This window comes from Phaethon aethereus (assembly GCF_964289735.1).
Source record: "Phaethon aethereus genome assembly, chromosome: 4".
NCBI classification, from domain to species: domain Eukaryota; kingdom Metazoa; phylum Chordata; class Aves; order Phaethontiformes; family Phaethontidae; genus Phaethon; species Phaethon aethereus.
This window is the reverse complement of record NC_138578.1, coordinates 39,874,241-39,896,505: the sequence shown is the minus strand read 5'-3', so window position 1 is coordinate 39,896,505 and position 22,265 is coordinate 39,874,241. Positions and strand designations below refer to the sequence as shown.

At 35.2% G+C, this 22,265-nt stretch overlaps 1 protein-coding gene across 3 annotated transcripts in view; it reads left to right on the top strand.

Annotated features, from left to right (window-relative positions):
- Nucleotides 1–22,265, top strand: part of FSTL5 (follistatin like 5) — a gene marked incomplete at its 3' end in the record, with an annotated part of 297,971 nt that overhangs the window by 220,936 nt on the left and 54,770 nt on the right. For all 3 annotated transcript variants that reach the window (XM_081999556.1, XM_081999555.1, XM_081999554.1), the window contains exons 8-9: nt 4,978–5,139; nt 7,112–7,246. In XM_081999556.1, coding sequence (XP_081855682.1) covers nt 4,978–5,139; nt 7,112–7,246 — 297 coding nt within the window. The remainder of the gene's footprint in view (nt 1–4,977; nt 5,140–7,111; nt 7,247–22,265) is intronic.

Here is a 22,265-nt window from a genome sequence, read left to right as displayed (position 1 = left end):
AATATAATGATACTTGTATTAAACAGGAGAGTCAGACAAAAGGTTAAATAGATAATGAGGCTCTGTTGATCACAAAGATCTAATGAGAATGTTCAATGAAAACAATGTAATTAGATTTTTTAATTATTTCTTGATGTCCATTTGTGCAAATCTATACATTTTTAGAAAAAAAATATATTTTACATTGACTAGTTTGCAAATATATATATAGAAAATTTTGGTTTCTTTTTCTTTTAGATGAAAATCTTTAGGAAATTTTTTTAGTTTTGAATTGCAAGGTACAGTACGAAAGAATAATGAGCTTCCTTTGGTGTCTTAACAATACAGATAATCAGCACTGTAAAAGACATGTTTTATAGTGAGAAAATTCAGTCCAATCTTACACAAATAATATCGTAAAGTAAATATTCTAAGCAATATTATAACAAGTTGGTATTTAACCCTTTTTCATATAAACTAAAAAAACAAACCCAAAATACAACTTTGTAATGGAGCGGGAGTAACCATTTCATTAAATAATGCTAATTATTAGCATTTACATAATACTTAAAACTTTCAGAAGCATATAATTTTGTGACTGTTTGATTCTGAGACTATATGTGTCTGAGTCTGTCAGTTTGATTTTTATTTTTTTTCTTCATATATCTGTGATATTGAAATTCATTCCGTTAGGTATTTTTCCTTTACTGTTGTTGACATCACATGTCACAAACCCCATGAATTAGAAAGTCTGTTCTCAGATAATGATAGGTATATGTGATGGTCTTAGCTATGTAATTCAGTCTCCCATAAAATATTTATAATATCAACTCAATATTTTGTTCATTAAAATCTGTCCTGAATTAATTTGTATTTCAGAAGGATTTGTGTCATTTCCCTTATGCTTGTTTATTAGCCTCTGCTTTTTTTCCCCAGCAGCCATTCAAAACTTTATAGGGGAATATTGGTAGAGTTTTTTCAAAGTAGTAAATTTGTAAGAAACTCAGATATTCTTGTAATATGGGTTGTTGTATTTGATAGGGGGCCACCTGTCTCTAAAATGCCCTTTGATAGTATTAATATATTCAGTTAGCCACTTTATACGTTAATATTCAGCTATTTAAGACAACAGAGGTGTATACATCAGTTAAGTGCTAAAAACAAAATTTGAATAATAAACCAAGAATTTTTCCTTATGTTTATGTTATTGCTTGTGTTCATTGAAGTGTTAAAAGAGTGTTATTAAAAATGATTACTCTTTCTTGTTATTACTGTTCTTAGGATTACATGAATGTGATATCTACATCTGACACAAAAAAAAGCCTTGAAAAAAGTTATTTAAAAAGCTGAAATATTTAGAAAGTTTGCATTTACTCATTAACTCAATATTTATCAAGTTACAGGTCTATGCTGTCCATAACCAGAGGTGTTGATATTCTTGATCACGATGGCAGTTATAAATATGATACCTAGATGAGTTTAAATATTATTTTCTTGTAACTCAGTTTATCTTTTTTACAAGCATATACATGTAATAGCCTAGATTTTTCAAAGTCTAAATTTGAGGTATTTAACTTTTGGAAAGGTGTTTCTAGAAAATAAACAAAATATTTTCAGCTGTATTATAAACAAAAAGACTACCTTCAAGTCCAAACCCGCTCTAAAAACTTTATGAATTTATGGTGTATGTTACAAATCAACTTGATTTTTATTAATGCTCACTAACTCAATATTTATCAAGTTATGGTTCTATGCTGTCCATAACCAGAGGTGTTGATATTCTTGTATATGTTATATGATATATATGTCGCATATATGATATATATGTAGCACCAATGTGACATTTTTCTTTCTGTTTATGTATTAACATTGTTATCCTACTTCCTGAATTTCACATTGATTTACAAGGCAAGTTTTTTGCAGAGAGGTGACAAGAATTATCCCTATCTTAGTTCCAAGACAAAAAGCCTATTAAAAAAACTGAGAAGTTTTGGTACTGTAAGATAAAGAAAAGAGAGTCCAGACCCTCTGCCAGATATAAATCGATGATTTATACCATCTGAAGAATTGTTTACCACCTTTGTTTTTCAAAAAGGAGCGTTATCATACAGAGCAATGTAAGAACCTAGTTCACTATGTATATTACATACTTCCTTCTTAAACACATATATTATCCCTGGATTCCAGATAGCTTGAACAGATTGTTTTCTCCTCTCTCCCCCCCCCCCCCCATTAGACATGACTGAAGTAATCTTCAGGGGTTTTTACAGTAATCGTAAGGTATATTGCGTAGTTACATATTCATCATCTTTGGAACCTACAGTCCCACATGGGTTTTTGAACTGAATTATTTCAGTTTTAATATTTTCTAAAACTTTTCTAAGGAAAAAGTTTCCCAAAAAATATCATCTGCCTTTTGCCCAAGCTAGGTTAATACATTCCTTTTTCTATTCAATGAAAATTGTCCAACATCGGTCTGTTAGAAAATTTCTTTTCATATGCATGCAGTAGAAAGTTCGTCAAGGTGTGGTAGTTAAATTCCCATAAGTTTTTATATGCAATGATTATATTTCACTGGCACAAAGCAGGCAAGAAATATCCTGTCGCAGGCAGTCAGAATACAACTGAGTTACAACGCTTTGCTATTGGTCCTAAAAGTTGTTTGCGTTGCTGAGATGCTTGAGAGTGTTAAATGATGGCAGTCCTGTCTCTAAGGAGATGGAACTTCTTGCTCTTCTTGAGGCAAGGTGGAGAAATAAACTATTTGGCTTTGATGCAGTTGGAAATGTGCAGCATGGGGTAGGCCACTAAAGGACCTTCTGTCAAGAAACGCTGAACAGGGCAGACATGAAAATTGGACCCTAGGACGTGAGGCAGAGTAAGGCTGGGAGCGGAGGTGCTGAAGGAGGCTCAGGCCATGTGAGCACACAATCCAGTGGGCTCAATATGAGTGGGGAAGGTAAGGTCTCAGTCTGGAACACACAGATCGTATGGGGGAGGAGACAGAACTGGGAGGAAGTGGAGGGGGAACAAGAATGGCAATGTCAGGCTTGAGATGAAAAGTAGAGATCTGCATCCATAAAAGCAAAGCCCCTTCCAGAAACTCAATAGAAACCTTAAATCTTTGATTTTTATGTGCTTTTGCTCTTAGCTGGTAGCTTAAGCAACTAGCAGCCATAATTTTCACGTTTTTAATCTTCTTCCATGTTCTTTTATTATATTTTTGCAGTTTGCATATTGGGGTTATGTATAGTTTTACATGTATATTATTTGAAAAGATCCTCATCTCTAACTGGGTTTAAAATATCCCCGAAACCTATTGACTTTTGCATCCTTAGAGACATTACATTTGTGTATTTCTTGCAAAGTAAAAATCTAAGGCATTTCTATGCCTTATAGGACGGCATGCTGAGACATTTCTTGTAAACAGTTGGATAGCATTTGGAAATATTTAATCTCTTGCCAAAATAGACACAGTTAATTTTGATCTTGTTATCTCCTTTCATTATCAGCTGATACTTCATCCTCTACCCAGCTGTGTTTTCTGACACCAGCTAAGTATTCCACATTTTTAAAGCTGCATTAAACAAAACTTTGGGGAATAGGAAATATGCTTCTTTAACCTTCACTACAGTTAATTTTTTTATTGTTGGAAACAACCTTAAGCAAATTCTTTCTATATATAATTAAAGGTAAGATCAATAATCATTCATCTAAAAAATCTACACAGCAAGATTTTTTCATCCTGCTTAGTCATTGATTACCAATAAGAATATGTCCACTGTGACATCATATGCCCTCTCTCTGTCAATACTGATGTGTGGTATGTAGCAGATTTTTAGCTGGTAAGCATACACTGCAGCAAGTTTCCAAACCTTGGAAAACTGATATCAACAATTCTTGTACTTTCCTAATAATGAAACTCAGAAGACATCTTATAAATGTCTTGTTTAACGTCTTAATTAATGATCTGGATGATGGGGCAGAGTTGTACGTTCAGCAGGTTTGCAGATGAAGCAAACTGAGGGGAGTGGCTGATACACCAGGGGATCATGCTGCCATTTAGAGGAAACTTGACAGGCTAGAGAAATGCATGGTCAGGAACCTCGTGAAGATCAACAAGGAGAAGTGCAAAGTTCTGCATATGGGGAAGAGCAACTCCATGCAGCAGCATACGCTGGGGGCCACCCAGGTGGAAAGCAGTTTGGCAGAAGAGGACCTGGGGCTCCTGGTGGTCACGAGGTTGAACATGACCCAGCAATGTGCCCATGTGGTAAAGAAGGTAAATGGTACCTTGGGCACAGGAGGTTCCATGTGAACATCAGAAAACACTTTTTTTACTGTGAGGGTGACCAAGCACTGGCACAGGCTGCCCAGAGAAGTGGTAGAATCTCTCTCCTTGGAGATATTCTAAAATCTAGGTTTGGTCCTGGGCAACTGGTTCTAGGTGGCCCTGCTTGAGAAGGGCAGCTGGACAAGATGACATCCAGAGGTCCCTTTCAACTTCAACCATTATGTGATTCTGTGGTTACGTGTTTTATAAAGGTAAAATGGATTACTGATAGGTGTTTTGCAGAGAGGGGAAAGGTGGAGATGAAAGTGTTAAAGAAAATGTTTGTGAAATAGGACAGTTACAATCGCTGTACATCACATCATAACTTACTGGTTGTACATTATTCATATTTTATAAAGAGATATAAGGAAAAATAAAAATCTTATTACTCAACCCTAAACTATTGAATTAGAATTCAGGCTTTTTTCATTGATAACATAGGCAGTGAAAAGAGGTTTTTCTCACAGAACATTCTTTCTGCTTCATAAATTCACTGTGACAGAGTTCAGCATTGAATGTCACTGAGTATGTGACTAATACCACATCTGTGTGTTGCACTGTTGTTATATATAGCTGCAGGACTCTTTAGAATTGCTTATAATTATTTTTCTTAAAATGAAGATAATACTCTTCTCCACTAAATTATAATTGTTTCCTGCCTTCAGTTCCACCAGTCATCCGAGTCTATCCAGAGAGCCAGGCAAGGGAACCAGGTGTGACAGCTAGCCTCCGGTGCCATGCTGAAGGTATCCCCAACCCACAACTTGGTTGGCTGAAGAATGGAATTGATATCACTCCAAAGTTATCCAAACAGCTAACTCTTCAAGGTAAAGGAGTATATTTATTCTATCTACAGGTGGTAAATGCTTTATCAGTGCATCCTTTCCATACTAGCTATCCTTCTTACATAGTTTTAACTCAGCGTTGAGGTCTAAACTAAAACATTTCAGAAGATGTCTTCCAGTTACTCCCCAGGGCACATATTCTCTGTTTTCTCTTTATTAGAATAATGGTTGTACTTACGGACAGGACTACCAGTAAATTCCAATATGCTCTTCTCTATTAAAAAATATGTAGTTTCAGAGTAGAGCAAGCAACCTAAGACCCAATCCCAACTCAAAATTTGTCACTACAACTATTTTAATGCTGTTCAATGACTATTCAATGCTAATATTTAAATTTAGATCAGAACATGGACAGAACTTTACCTTTACTGCAGCTCAGTTGAAAAGAGAAGTACTTTTACTGATAAGAATGTCAGTAAGACTTGGTCCTGATGGTGGAAAGGACAGGAGGGGAGCTACCTGAAATAGATGTGCTGTTTTCTGAGGGTTCTCAGCAGACCTCCAAGGGAGTGCAGAGACACTGCACACACACACACAAAAAAACAACTGAAGGAAAAAAATAATAATAAAGGCCAAAGTATGAATCTTCTATGAATCTTTAGGGCTCACCAAATTCAATAAACCTGCCCAGCACAAAACCTTCTACTTTCTGCAATCCTTCTGGTGATTTGTGATCAGCTATAGAAAAAAATCTCGTGCTACCAGTGTTCGCTTTAAATCATTTTCTCATTCATTTGCAAAAACAGGATGTGTATTAGGATAGGACAGCAATCAGGCTGCAGTGTTAAGAAGCAGTGGGACAGTCAAGCAGTGAATGTTTCTCTGAAGAGAGTCTTACCTTCCATATAGGTGTCATAGTCCTCTGTTCCTTCATGGCCCTCTCTCCTGGATACAGGTTAACTATTTCCTTGCAGCAACACTTTCCACTATAAGGAGAAAGTGGTGGATGCCTCTTGCACAGCAGCATTCTGTTAATTTCTACTGTAGGAATTTGAGAGGAAATTTTTTCCCTCACCTCTGTGTAATATATTTGTAATAAATAAGAATGGTTCTTCTCTAAGAGAAATGCCTTAAATTCCATTTTCTTGAATATATATATTTGAAATAAAATTTTGAAAGTTTCATTAGATTTTCCCTGAATTTTTCCTGAGTTGAACTACCTATGCATTAGCTTCAAGCAAAGGTGGCCTAGAAGGAGTATTACACCATAACCCAGTGCCCCTTCTAGTCCATATTTTAGAATACTTACAAAGCTGTTCTTATAAAATAGATCCTACAGTTAAACAAGTATGCAATACTTAAGATGCAACAAATCATTGGTCACATCATTATTCACTTCACATTATTTAAAAGACCCTTGCCTGTGAAACCTGGACCATTGAAACCTTCCTACCCAAGCTGACATAGAGAAGTAATTTCCATAGACTCCTACACTGATGTAGGTGTAAAATTCCAGTGTGCCTGTTTTTTCTGTTGCCGCACTGAATTCACATAAAAACAAAACCAGGTGCCTCTGGTTACTAGAAACAAATAATTATATTAAAATTATTACTTATGTTGTCATTTTAGCCCACTATGTTCCACGGATTATTTTGTGTAAAGCCAGTAATAGTGTCAAGTGACCAGATGCAATGTAATAAAAACATAATATTTAGGTGATTTAAAAGACAACCATAGTCACTTAAACATATATAGAACCTCCGACTGATATTTGGATCTGAAGTGCAAAAATCAGATGAGCTATCCATGAGATGGATAATCCAGCTATCTATGAGTTGAATAAAAGTGTATGTAATTCACTAGCCAGTTGAATACCTAGGGGTTAGTTTGGCATACCTCCAAGTTAAGAACTCGGGAATGAAAATGGTTTAACGTGAGCTGAGAAAGCTTTCTGAACGTATATTCTGAAAGCACTGTAGCATGTCTGCATGTTGAATATCTCCTCTCCTTTCAGCAAATGGCAGTGAGGTTCACATTAGCAATGTGCGCTATGAAGATACAGGAGCATACACTTGTATTGCAAAGAACGAAGCAGGGGTAGATGAAGACATTTCTTCTCTTTTTGTAGAAGATTCTGCTCGAAAGACCCGTAAGTATTTTAAGTATAAAAATACATGTATCCCTCACTTAAACATTAAATCGGTATTAAAAACTATGAAACAGTAAATAAATTAATATGAGCATGTGTAGAAAACTGGCACCAAAGGCGGTATGCGTAATCTGAAGTTTATTTAAAAGGAAAATGAAGTCTCTGATTCATTCTGTGCATCGACATATTTTTCATATTGCTGTTAAAATTTGGATAGTTTCCTCATGATAGATTTGTTGCATATGAAGGGAATATGAAGGGAAAAAGGAACTGGATGCCTGAATGAGCAAAGCAGTACTCCTGGTGTGGTTTCTCAGATTGATGAGGGTGTAGGGGGAAGACCTTTTCCAATCTTTCTTCCTATATGTTCTTGAGATATACCAAGAGTTAAACTTGGCCGTCGGGACATGAGTGTCATCACGGGACTGGATCTCACCTGCTGGAGCGCTCAGCAGTTCCAGATCAGTTCCAGCCTGCCCGTGCCATCTTGTGCCCGGCTAACTGCGGCTCTCGAGAAATGCAGAGCGACAGTGACCACACGCACTTGTTGAGCTGGGACTTCAATGTGCCAAAGAAATCTACCACTACCAAAAAGTAGCTTTCTTTACCCTCTCTTGAATAAACCCTGTTTACCCATTATTTGTCTGCCTTGCTACTTCTTTCCCCGTCATGTTCTTTCCGCTGCTCAGAAAAATCCATTCCTGAGTTTACACTTCACCTGTTTGTTTTTGCTTTTTTGTTGTTTTTTTTTTCTTTTAAATCTGTTCCTTTAATGACTACTACATATTCATTATTAATATATGTAGTAAAATGATAGTTATTTTACTAGCGAGTCTGATTGCATTAACTTAAGGTATTCCTATTTATCTAGAAGTTTATTCAACAGTGACAAGTACTCGACAGATGATACTAGAGGCAGAATTACCAGCACTGCAAGTCTGCCTGACACTTTCTGTCGTAAGACACTGAGTTCAGTTACATATAGGTTTATTAAGCTTTAAATGTTTCAGAGGAAATCTTCCATGCAGGAAAGTTTTTTAATCCAAATGTTAATATCTTTACTTAGCTGCCTTAAGTAACACTAATTGTAACTGTCATTTCAAAAGCCTTAACATGTTTTTTTAAGTGTCATAAAAATGACTGCTCAGATATTTCTGAGAAGGCAGCTGAGGATAAATAAGTTGTTTGATCATGCTGAATTTCTAGTGATATGAAGTAGCTCAGTCACACCCGTTTGCCACAAGTCTGTGGAAAATGTTGTGAAAGTTGCCAAATTACAAATCCCTTACAAACTAGAATTTGTTTATGTTTTGGTTAAGACTTTTTTGGCCTTAACAACAAAACATTTCTATCCAACTGTCCAGTTCCCAAGTATTTTAGTTACATAATTGTCATGTCCTCTGAAGACCTGATCTGCGGTGATTGTGCAGGAATAGCCACACCTATACAAAAGGCTGTTTTCAGGAATTTTAATGTGATGCAATACTTTTAGATCAGCTAACTTTACAGGATTTGTAAAATCATATGCTATGCAATGAACACTGCTTGCAACAAATGCTTTAAAGTCTACTAGAAGTAAGTTGTTATGATGACCGTTGGTGTCATGAAAGATGTAAATGAAGGAAGACAGACTATAAACCCAACTATTTCAAAGATAATTCATCCAAAAGATACAGTCTCCTTCTTATAAGTCATTTACTCTGCAGGTTCTATGTTGTATGTTGAAGGGAAGCATCTTATCATTGTGTTCCTTGGTGTCTGAACATGGTTTCCTAAAAATTGGTGGATGTGTAAATACACATATAATCCATAGATGTGTAATTACATCATTCAAATATAGGTGCAACAGATATTTACATGAGATGTTTACTCTGCTATGCTGATTCGCTTACCTTGGCTCAGAAACCCATTTCTGTAGAAAAAGCAATTACTATCAATATCATTATAACAACTACATGAATAAACTGCCTCTGCAGGTACAAGTTTGATAGATACTGTTTAGATAAATGCTTCCGTTTAAAAAAATCCCTTTACAGGGAAGAGTTGCTAGCATTAGAAAACTGAAATTAAGAGTAGAAAGGTTTTATTATTAACTCTTCTACATTTGTTTTTATATTTTTCCCAAAACACTGGTTCATGCAGCAAATTAGGGATTATTAGGGAAGAAAATGACATAGGTAAAACCACCTGGATAGGACTGTGGGCCTTTGATTCCCCACCCACACATTTTAAACACAATGCTACTATTACCTTAATTTAAAGCTTACTGATTAGGTCACAAGTTACATTCGAAAGATCTCTGGTGATGTAAATGTGATTTCATATGATCTGATATAAATTATACCTGTCATAGATGAAATTGTAATAAATAATTTTGCTTTTATCTTCTTGTAAGAGAATAAAGCAGGCATGTTTATTTTTTTAATCTTTTATTTTTTCCTTACTTGAATACTTCATTCTGGAAATCTTAGGATATTTATATGAACAAAAGTAGAACAGATTCTCACTAGCTTGTCAGTATAATCTGGACTTGTCTACTTTTTAAATGTCACATAAGGTAAAAATCATAGCAAAATAAAAGCATTTCAGAACATTGAGTTATTGAGAGGGTAGTGAGAATTTTTGCAGTGGAGCTCTAAAATATAAACTACAATTGCACTGCATTGAGTAGGACAGTAATTTTGTAAATCACATAATGAACATAGAACATTTTTACCAGCGTATGTATTTTATTTCCTAGAAAGTTTAATAGTTAATAAAGTAGTTGATAGAACATTAAGGAAATGTTCACTTTTGTACTTATCTGACCCATTATTTATGTGCATATGAAATCTTTTGGGGTTTAATGCTACTTTGCATAATAAGCTAAATTTTTGGTAGTTATCTGTGGAATCTCATTTTCAACACATCCTAGATTTATTATGTGGAAAACTCAGTAAAGTGCTTTGAGAAAACTTAATATATGTATCAGAAAGGGCATGGATAGCTCATTCCTTTGGGAATGGGTAGTATAAACAGCTCCTGAGAGACAATCTTACAATTTCCAGCTCCTCTGCCTAAATTAAAATCAGTGTCATTGTGAACAAATAGGTTGTTAAATAATAAGAGAAGCTTTCCTTCACCTGTGTGCCTAAAAATTCAGGTTTCCAAAATTCACAGCATGGGACAAGAGGCATCTAATGTATTATAAAAATAAAAGTAATAGAGTAAATAGCAAACCTATACTAATTTGTGGGAAGTGTGATGCTAGTAGCAAAAATAAAAATATATATAATGTAGAGTATGACTTAGAGTTGCCAGGCCATTGTTTTTTTTAAAGTTTCCAGTTTCAGAAATTTGGATTCCAGTTCCCATGAAAAGTCAATGTACTTCAATGATAATGATTCATCATCAAGTTGCTAATTGGAGGTGGAAGTGAATGGAAAATACTGTGAAAGTGCTTTGTCATCCAGACTTGTTCAGTAGATGCCAGCGCTGAACACTGAACCATTGTTCTGTCACACATAGGTAAAATTTTTAATAATGGATGACAGGCTCAAGCATAGTTTGGCCTTTTCTTAGCACATCAGCCTTTTACAATGTGCACTAAAAAATAAAACTTCTGAAAATATGTTTTCATTTTGGCATTGTCTCAGGCAAGAAGAGTTGAATTATTTTCTTTAAAATACTTTAACTTCAGCATTGGTTTTTGCCAGTTAACTCATTCTGTAGCTGAAATTTAGTATACTTAACCTCTGTGTCCAAATACATGCACACATTTTGCTAGATTTGTGAAGTTGTTATGGAATTTTTTAGTTTATATTATTTATATTACTTATGTAAACATCTGTTGTAAGTACAAGTGATAAATGTCTGGTGCTGTCTATTATCAGATCCCATTTAATTCCTCTGATGTCAACCTTTTAGACTGAAGCATTCCATTATTGTTGTCTGTCTCAAGCAACAGCTTTTTTGTTGCTTTTAATTTTTAATGTTTTTGCTAATATACCATGACCATTCCTGAAAGAGATGTTAGGAAAGAAACATGATTTTACTTATGCTAAAAAGCTTTTTACAGCACAATCTGGGACTTGATGTTGGTGGTTCATGCAGTGACATTATCACTGGAACATACTGCAATGAAAATATTATTTCTCCAGTGTTTGACACAGTAAAAGTCACCAAGCAATCGGTGATTTATATAGCAGGTGGACACTTCTTGGGAGTTTGGTAGAGTTCTGAAGATGGACTACCAGAACAGATTTGATTCTCAATGTAACTGCTTTTTCTTTTCTCCGTGGACTTTTGTGGATGTGAAAGTGAGGATAATTTTTTTATTGTGCTCTTGGCTCTTCTTGCTTCCTTGAGTGGTCCTCCAAGTAGCATCCAAGGAAAGGTAGATAAGAAGGGATAAGACTGAGTAAAATGGAAGTGAAAGAGGCCTGGGGAGAAGGATAACGGAAAAGGCCAATAATGTGAGGAAGAAAGGGAGGACACAGGCAGCAGTATGTGAAAGAGGACAGGTTAGCGAGAACACTTAAACACTGAATGAGAAAGAATGGGAGGAAAAAGGGATAGGAGCACAGGGGGAAAATGATCTCTTTAAAGCTCTGTAATAATCCTCTGTAAGATGTGGAGTTGCATCCAGGAGTATCTAGTCATTTTCATGCTTACTAAATTTTGTGATCACACAGCAACAGTGTACATCTTACTGCTGCTCCTTTTTAATCCATGTGGAGAGTATCACTACTTCTAGTACCAATTAAAACATTAAGGGAGATATCTGAGAAGACTGAACTTTCTATTGTTCTAGTAAGTGGAAAATTTTATTTAACTTACCTTTTTAAGTAAGACAGCATATTGGAGTATAAATATGTATTAAAAGAAAATCTGCAAACATGAAAAAAAATTAGTCAGAGAAGGCTTGTAGGTAGAAACAGTCCATAGTGTGAGATAATTTTGATAGCATTTATTTATCTAGTTGTTCATGTATCATTTTGGCCATCTCTGACACAAAGTAGTTCGTTTCCCTCATCTAAGTGTCTAAATGCAGTTTTACTCATTAAACTCTGAGTAATTCCTCTTCAGGCTTTGAAGTATGCTGCTTCTATATCAGACCTGAAGAAGGGCTTGTAGGTGTGAAAACCTGTCTGCTTTTTCCAATAATACCAATTGCTGCAGAGCCAATTGTGAAACGCCTGAGACTGTTGTCTTGAGAACCTCTGTGTATGTGTTGGAAGGTTACTATTAGGTGCTCGAAAGCCTTCTCTTCTCCAGGCTGAACAAGTCCATTTCTCTCATTAACTTTCTCCCTGGTGTGCATATATTTTATAATGTGGTCTTTGTTCTCCCTTCTTCTTCCCAGCAGGGCCCTTGCCTGCAAATTTTTAGATTTTGTAATCTCTGTTGGAAAAGCTATATTTTAACCTGAGAAAATTTGGCCTTAAGCTGAAAGTAAATGTTTCATGAAAATTCGCTACTGTAACGGGAAAGTACTTACCATCATTATGACATTTTCTACAAATGTAAAACTTTTTTTTTTTTGCTTTTTCTACCATATATTATTTTTTCTGTATTAATGAGCATCTTAGATTCATATAGAAAACAAAAATTCGAAACACCTCTGTATATATTGTGCCTTCTTTACTGCCTTACACATGTTTTCAGAACATTAATTTTAAAGTACCGTGATTTTGATAGTCAACAAGAGCCAAACAGCATGTACAGTGAATAGATCTGTACATCCTACTCTTACAACAGTAACATCTAAGATATTTCTGAATTCAAGAACTGAGCGGTTTAATACTCTAGAGACTGGAAACTCTTTTTGTGCTGTGAATTCCATTTTCCCTCAAGTTTGCAGTTAAAGCCATTGAGAATGAGATAGCTGGTCTGGGTGATAGCTGGATAACCCCTGCAGTGACTGGTAAAAACATTCTGTGGATTAACAACCTGGTCCAAATCTCATTGAAGACAGCAGAGTCTCCCCTACTGTCATGCCCCTCTAACAATACCTGAGAGAATTCATCTGTGTTGGAAGGAGTCTCTGGCATAATCACATTTCTAATACAAGTGGCAGTTTAAAATATGGTTTTAGTTTTATTCCAATGTAGTTTGATTTTTCAGAACAGATATTTCATGGATTGATAGATTTAAGCGTGATGGAACCATTTCATCTAACTCCAATCTATCTTCTCCATTTCACAAGACATTAAATTGCATCCTGTCCTGCCTGAACACAGATCTAATGCCTGTTTGCCTGAAGTGTATCCTCCCAGAAATGCATCTACCTCAGAGACACAAAGAGCGAGAGAATCCCTCATGTCTCTTAGTATTTTCCTTTACTAATTAATCAGTTTCACTAATATAGAATAATGTTTATTTTCCATTTTGAAGTCAAATTTTCCTTCAGTTTCCTCCTTTGATTCTCAATTTTTCCCAGTAAATTGACCTCTTAAGAATCCTTGCCCTATGAATATACCATCATTAGATATTCATTACTTTCTCTCTCACACACTAAATAGAAGTTTCTCATTGGGCAGTTACCGTAGGACTCAGATGGTCTTTTTGCCTTGAGGATTGTAATTGGTTTTGGTACAGTTTTCTTAAAAAATGGGAAGTTGTCTTTGCAGAAGCAAATGTATTATTTGTTTCTTTCATTTTGTGGGGATAGAAATACATACTTGATAACATTTTGCTTCGACATCCACTGATCCCTTGTCACTTTTTTCCACTAGTATCAGCAGCGGAAGTTTAGGTTTATATGTTTATCTACCACGTGCCCTATATCCTACCAGGCCTCACTTTCCAAATCCTGCTCCTTCCAACAAGTCTCAACCCCTGTAGTGTAGATATGGTCTGCATTACTTTTCCCTCGATGTCTGAATTTCCATTTGGTTATATCAATATGTAATTTCTTTTAGAGATGTACTTGACAAAGTAATTCAAACAACTTTTTGAAACACTGTTATTTATCAAAACAGGAAATTCGCAGACTTCTTAGGAAATTATTTTATGTTTGTTTACAGATTATTGATGAAAATGGTTAAGATGGTTAAGACAAGACTCATTACCCATTGCTTTGGACACATTCCAGCACTGTAGTCTTCACCTTTAACTATAATGATTAAACATTGAAAACTACTTTTTCAGATTAATCGCTCACTTTGGCAGTTTTTAATTCAATTAACAGGAACTTTACTACTATTGTATAACTCTAATATATAATCAGAATATTCTGATTAAAAGTTTAGCAAAATTCTGGGTTACAGCTATATGAATTTTTACATTACCGAAATTATAATTGCATCGAAGAATACAATCAGGTTTGTTTAAGAAGACCTGGTTTCCATTAGAGCATATTAGCTGACCTATAGTCCTTTGATTTCTTAATGAATTGAATTCTGTCCGAATGTTGTTTATTCTTTTGTCTGGGACATATACCCCAGTCTAACTAGCGTCCAGATGGTGAGCTGCTAGAGGTATATGTAGTGGTACACCCCTCCAACTTTCTGATATATTCTGAAATTTCTTTAAAACTAATAGCACCAGACCAAACATCCAAAACAACTTTAGCAAGTAGTTTTATGTATTACATTTGTACGTGGTTATTTTAAATGTCATGACTACACATAATTTACCCTCTTTTTTGTTCCTTTGTAAGGTAGAAAGTATTTAAGCAGCCCCTGTTTTGAATTATTATCCTGCTTCTGTGTAAATACAGGACAAAAACAATTATAGAAGAATACTCTCAATGGAACATTAAAAGAAAAAATCTCATTCATATCAATACAATTTTAACCTTGAGTAGCTTTGGTATCACAATGCTTTTCTTCTACCTTTAGCAACCATTTGTGGTGATTTCCAGGGCCTTTGGTGTTGCATTGGTGTAAAAAAGTATCAAGCTGATGGAACTTCTGTTAGCACAAAAATGGGATTTTAATTGTAAGTAAGGCTGCTCCTTTTCTTAAGGACTGCTATTCCTCTCTTTTTTTTAAACAGGATCTTTATTTTAGCACTCCAACATCTCTGCAGCAACTGATAAAGGTGGCTTTACATTTTCTAACTTGCAGTACGTGCAGATTCATTTTAAGGAACTCTCAAACCTTTTATTGACTGATAGCTTTCTCTTCCATTCTACTGGATTTAGCAGCATTTAAAACATGAGCACACAAATTGACAGCTCCACTGCAGATTTATGCTGATGACTACCTTTGATAGTCACAAACAGTTTTGGATCAACCTAACTCCTAGAAGCCATAAGGCAAGCCAAAATCATCAGCTTGCTCTTGTTGAAACACCATGTGGAAGCTGAAGAATTCAAATATAGAACAAAGATAATTTGACAGTGTATCTTGACAATACATTTATGAGAAAGGTGGAGTGGGCAAGAGATTGCTGCCTTTTTTGTTGATGCAAAGTACAATAATAATCACAAATAGAGGAGGAAGAAATAGCAACTTCGATCTATGGGATTTATTTAGGTTACATTCAGGTAGTATTAGGACCAATGGAACTGGTCCAAGTTTCAATTTTTAGTCAAAGTAACATTGGCTGAATATGGAATATAATGCATAGCTAAGGAATAGAAATAAACCATTTTGTGAGCTTAAAATAGATAGGGAGGAAAAATTATACTAGCATGGGAATATTTAATTGAAATAATGGAATAGAGTATATCTGTGAAATCTACAGCTCTAAAGAAGAAAATCTGAGTACAGAAAACAGGAAACAAAAAAAGATTGAACATCAAAGGCAAAGGAATATTTTCAGGCATGATTTTCAGATACTTAAAATTCTTTTCTTCACTGCTAGTAAAATAATTTGAAGTAAAATAACTTTAAAATTCCATTTTTTCTTTCTTGATGACTTTGGCAGGTACATCAGTTCCATCTTGATTTCTTCTCAGTTTCAACTTGGCATAATTCTATGAAACTGAAGTAATAGATCATAAAAACATGTGCTGTTCCCTTTAAAGCTAAACAGTTTTGTGGGTTTGTTGTTATTTATTTTATTTTCTGTTTTTTACAATATTTTCATTTAAGAGAAATGTTTTCCAAAACTTCATTTTATAAAATGCAGTTTAGTTTGCCATTGATTAATATGACTTCTTAAGTACTTCTCTAAATTTTATTGAGACATATGTGTGCACCTTGGGGAGACAACTGTCGTGATAGGAAGTTATCAAGTAATGCTATTAAGGCATTTTCAAGACCAATTTGTCTGTACTTGATGGTATTTTAATATTCAGTGGCTTTTACTCTTGGTCATCAATCACAGACTCTTGTGTTACTTAGTTCACATGCTATGACATCATCATATATTGCAAAGCAATTTCTCCTACAGATTGTTTCACCTACGCACACAAAGTAGGATAAAAATTATCTGCCTCATGCACTGTGTCTTGGGGCTAAATTTAAAAAATAATATACCTGTTCCACGCCATCAAGCAGATCTATTTCTAACTGTGCCTTTTTTACATAATGTCATAGTCCTATCACCTAACAAGAGATTATGTGATCTGAATTCTACTGACTTGACAGGTTTATGGCCATCAAAAGCAACCAGGCATCTCCACTGTCTAGAACTTGGAATGAAACTAAAAATCTTTTGACTGTGATTTATGACCTAAATTCTCTTCTGAAAGGCTTTATGCAACTTTAATAGGATCTTCCTGTCACATCTTATACTGAATGGTACCTATTTACCTAATTTCCTCAGAGATAATTTATGCTGGAATTTTATTTTATGGCAGAGCTAAACAAGTTTATACTTGTTGACATCATTGGAGGCAAAGACTTATTTCAAACTTCCAAGTATAGGGTAGAAATTTGGATCATGAGCCATTTTTTCTTCTTACTAGTGTAGACTGGATTGTGCTATGGGAAAGGACTTCAGCATGATTTATTCTAAAGATTTATAGAAAAAAAATTAACAATAACCTAACATGGTCATATTTGACCAAAAATAAAAGTGTCAACTGTCACTTTTAACTGATAAACAATAGTTTAATATTCATAAAAATAGATATTTGGTTATTGCATTAACTTAACCTGAAACAAAATTAAGGTGCATGTCACATAAGAACAAAATGGAATTTTGATACACTTTGTAGTGGCATTGTTACTTTAAAAATAGTAGAAGCAAGCAATAAATCACTTTGGAAAAAAAAGTGTTTGTTTGCTTCATGAATAAATTAAGGCTTGTATATAATTAAATTTGTATATAAACCCGACAAATCTGTGTTTCTTATAAAATAAAAATAAAATGAATAAGAGGTGCATAAATGTTTTCATCCTGCTTGATAGTAGAAGCTGAGCAAAAAGTAAATCACCTTAACCTCACCTTCACTTTTTAGCAGTATTATTTTTAAGATTAAAATAATAATTAAAAACTCATGTGGTTCAACAAGCAGATAGTAATGATTGTATGGATTTACTCTGTAACATAAGGGCATGTGTTTATACATTAGAGATATGAAAAAACAGAGCAAGATAACAGATACATTCTCTTTATGATGTGTATACAATTAAGCAGAACAGTTGACAATGGTGGTGCCTATCAGTGAAGTAAGCAGACAGCATCCCTTCAAACATCTTGAAATTACTTTTTTATGTGATTAAAAGTACAGCAGATTATGGTGGGACAATTCTGAAAAATAATGTTGAATTCCACACTTGCCATACGACCTTATTGCATCTTCCTCATTGTCCTTTCTATTACACCTACTTGTGACCCCTTGCTATTGTGGGAATAAAGGCTTGGAAAGGAACAGTGGTTTCCTACTTGATGGTGCAAAGTCTAGCACAATGAGATGATGTGAAACTGTTGACTTTTATTTATCTGCTAGTACATTCTGATAGAAATTCAGGTAAAATATTTACAGAATTTTAAATGCAAAGCTTGTGTTTTGAGAAGACAAAACCTAGAATTAACAACAGTGGCTCTATATTCATGAACAATCATTATTTGCATAATAATGAAGATATCAGTGGATTTCCCCCCTGTATTTATTGAAATAACATATAATGCAGAAAAAATCTTTTTCTGCTGTTTTCCTCTCTTCTTAAAGCCATTTTAAACTGTCTTTTTCTCTCTTAGTGCAGCAAGCTAGGACATTTTTCAGATGTTAAGGTTTTAATTAATATCTATTTTGTTTGAGTGCTTGTGCAACAAAATAACATTTTATGAAAGTATTTTATTTAGTTTTCATGGTATGTAATGCCAGGAGAATAGAAAGGAAAATTTCAGATTATTTAACCAAACATATATAAAATAGGTACAGAACAATGATAATCTTTAATTTAGGGGTTTTTTTAAGTTAATAGATTTTAAAAGCTTATTCTGCATTTTCTTAGATAATGACCACTGAAGCATGTGATAGAAAAGAGAAAACTGTTTCTGGAAGAAAATTAAGTATTGTACTTCAAGAACAAGTTTCTTTTCTGAATCTTATTGCCTTGACCTTGTTTTTCTCAGGATATAAATAGTATTGTGTGCTTATTATTGATAATGTGAACATCTAATTGTGTTGCCAAAAGGAAGCGGAAGAGCTACATTTAATCTCCAAACTCACTGAATGTCAATCTTACTTTATATATATACTTTATTTCCAACTGTTGTGCCTTAAATGTTTGGAAAAAACAAATGTAGGGAGGAAGACCACTGTAGTTGACAGACTTGAAAGCTTTGACATTGGCTGTTGAGACAGAAAAGTGAAGGCAATGATGTTTATTACCAATGAGTTAAAAAGGAGTAGGATACAGAATTTATTTGGAAAGTGACATTGTAGTACCCTCTTATTCATTTAGTAACAGAAGCACCATCGATTTTTGCAGTTGCTGTTTCCACCCAAAGGGGATGAGAATCTGTACTGCTGTTACAGTCTGCTGCAGAATTTCATGAAGTACTAAGGACAGAGTTTACTGAAAAATATGCAACCTATTACCATTTAGCCAAGACAGAAAATGAATAACAAAGCTGAAGAGTACGCTTTCAGATGTTATGTTAGCTACTCATAATCAAAGGCTGGGTCTGAGCACAAAAGCATAGAAAAGCTATGTAAGGACTATGAAGAGTGGAGCTGTAGATGTGCTTGGAAAAAAATAAAAGAAATAAATCCTCTTTCAAGAAAAAATGGATTCTCCCCTGTTCTGCACTGGATGGGTGGTGGGGGAGAGAGGCACAGTGCAGGGTTCTTTTTGGATATCAATATAAAAGGCCCAACAACAAATGGTGTAATAAAACATCTGCTTTAATAAGATAGAATAAAAAGAGGAATATAGATATCAAGTAAATTTTACGTCCCTTAGATGCTGGGCGTCCCACATTCATGTGGCTTCAGATGAACTCCAGATGGATTTTCCCATGGCACACTGCACAGATTCTCTCTATAGAGAGGTTCCCTCTCCCTCCCATAATGTGGTGGCTTTTATCTTGTGTAACAAAGAAAACCATAAATCTTCTGGAAGGTTTTCTCTGTCATAACACCCACTAGTGTGCAGTGCAGGCTGTTATGGGCATTCCAGCATATAACCTTGCAGCACCTACCTATGCTAACATACAGGCTTCTCAAGCCATAAGTACAAGGTCCAATGTAGCAGACATAGTCTGCTCAAGGTCACTAACTCCTTGAATACAGAGTCTTCTGCATGGCTCCCAGTACATCTCTTGATATTATTTAATGACTATATGTTGTCTGAATTCCCTTCTTTTTATAAATCAGGGAAATAGGGCACAAACGAAGGCGGTGGTGTTCTGTCTTAAAACCAGAAAATTTTACTGACATCTATCAATAATTATGTATTTTTACATCTTGAAGTTTGTAAATGTGTGAGAATTGAGCATAGGGTGTGGCTGAAGATACTAATTTTTGCTTAACCAAAAAGGAAGTTTCCTTAGCATACTTTCCACCTACAGATGTTGTACTTATTCCAGCATGGCAGTCTTTATCTCAAGACTGGACATTTTTCTTGAATAGAAGTTACAGTGATTTAGAATATAAGTGAAGTTTCTTGATCTATATTAGGTGAGGTGAGGGCTGTTATTTATGATTTTAAATAGCACTCAAATAATGTCTCATTTTTCTTCAAACATTTGTTAATTTTAAAATTAATACATGTGGGGGTTTTAAAGCACTCTCTTTATCCTCTTTTTTTTTTTTTTTTGAGCAAAGCTCAGAACCATACATATCGTTTTGCATTAACACAAATTAATATGTTCTCTACTTGGTATCTTAAATAATTTCATTTGATACTGTGTAGTTCCACACAGTTGAATAATTGTAATTACTTTTTTATTTTCTTTCCTATGTCACCCCTAGAAAAAAGACTGATAAAAAGTAGAACTTTATGGCTAAATTTACAGGACATCAAGTGCCATATATTAAATGGTTCTTTCCTCACAATGTGAGAGAAAACTAATTTTAAAGAAAATCCTCCAGGTTGCCCTGGGGAAATTAATTTGCTTTATTACAGAAAAAAGACTGTATAAGGTGACACAGACAAACACAGAACTGTCGTCAATATAAAGCCACTGTCTGGGTATGCAGGGATAAATTTAGACATTCCAAAACCCACTTGGAGCTGAGTGAGGGACATGAAGGGCGAAAGATGGACTTCTATAGAGACATCAGCAGCAAAAAGACGACTAGGGAAAATATGGGTCTGCTGCTGAGTGGGGCAGGGGACCTGGCAACATGGAAGGGGCTAACTTGTACTGAAGGTCTTCACATCAGTCTTTACTGGCAAAATTGTCCCCAGGAATTTGAGACCAGTGAGAAAGTCTGGGAAGGAAGTCTTCCTGTGGCAAGGAAGCTTTACCTGTGGTGGATAAGATCAGATTACAGACCGTTTAAACAAACTGGACATTCATGGGTCAAAGGGCCTGGATAGGATGCACCCACAAATGCTGGACAAGCTGGCCCATGGCATTGTGAGGTCACTCTCGATAATCTTTGAAGGATCACGGTGCTCAGGGGAGGTTTCTGCAGGCTGGAAGAAAACCGATGTCATTCTTCAATAAAGGCAAGAAGGAGAATCCAAGACATGATGGGTCCCTCAGCCTCACCTTGATTCCTGGGAAGGAGATGGAGCAAATAACCCTGGAAACCATTCCCAAAAACATGAAGGACAAGAAGGTGTTTAGGAGCAGTCAGGATGGATTTAGGAAGAGGAAGTAATGCCTGGTCAACCTGACAGCAATCAGGTGACTGGCAGGGTGGATGAGGGGAGGAGTGGATGTTTTTTGTCTTGTCCTTACAAATGTTTTGAACACTGTCTCCCATGACACCCTCAAAGACAAACTGGCAAAGTGCAGGCTAGATGCACAGATAGTGGGGTGAATTGAAACTGGCTGAACTGCCAGGCCCAAAGGTTGTGATCAGTGCTACCATTTCCATCCAGAGTCCAGCCACCTGTGGCATAGGTGTTTCTTTCCTCCTCCTGTATGTCAAAGTACAAATGACCAATTTAACACTTCGACAAAGGGGTATAAACACCAGCGCCTTAGCATTCCCTCTTCGAAGTTGTCACCTTTTATACAGAAAGGCTTGACTGCATAGTGCTTGCAAAGTAGGTGCCATATTTAGTTGACGGGAAGGGCAGTACTATATTATCCCAATTTCTTCTCCTTTTGGTCATGGAATATCTTTAGGGGGACTTTAGTTGCCTTCTCTCCTAGTGAAAAAAAATATTTTCTGTAGCTCTAAAGCCATAAGGATATAGTTCCCTCTTAAATTTTCTTTTTATACAAGTTGACACCTTTTTCTTCTTGTCTAAACTAAAATAAAACAAGATCTCTTAAACCTTTCAGTCCACTCTTTCTGTAGTTGCAGTACTGATGATCTACTGATTAGGTCTTCATTTAAAAAATAAAAGCTGTTAATAAAACATCAAATTAATATTCCATCTCATGATCGCAACTTACAGTTAGAGGACTAGTTTAGGGGAATAATCAAATAGTTTAAACATAAGCAGCCAAACATTATTTAGAAGATCTCTGTTCATGTCTGCCACTGAAATATACAGTAAATCAAATCCAT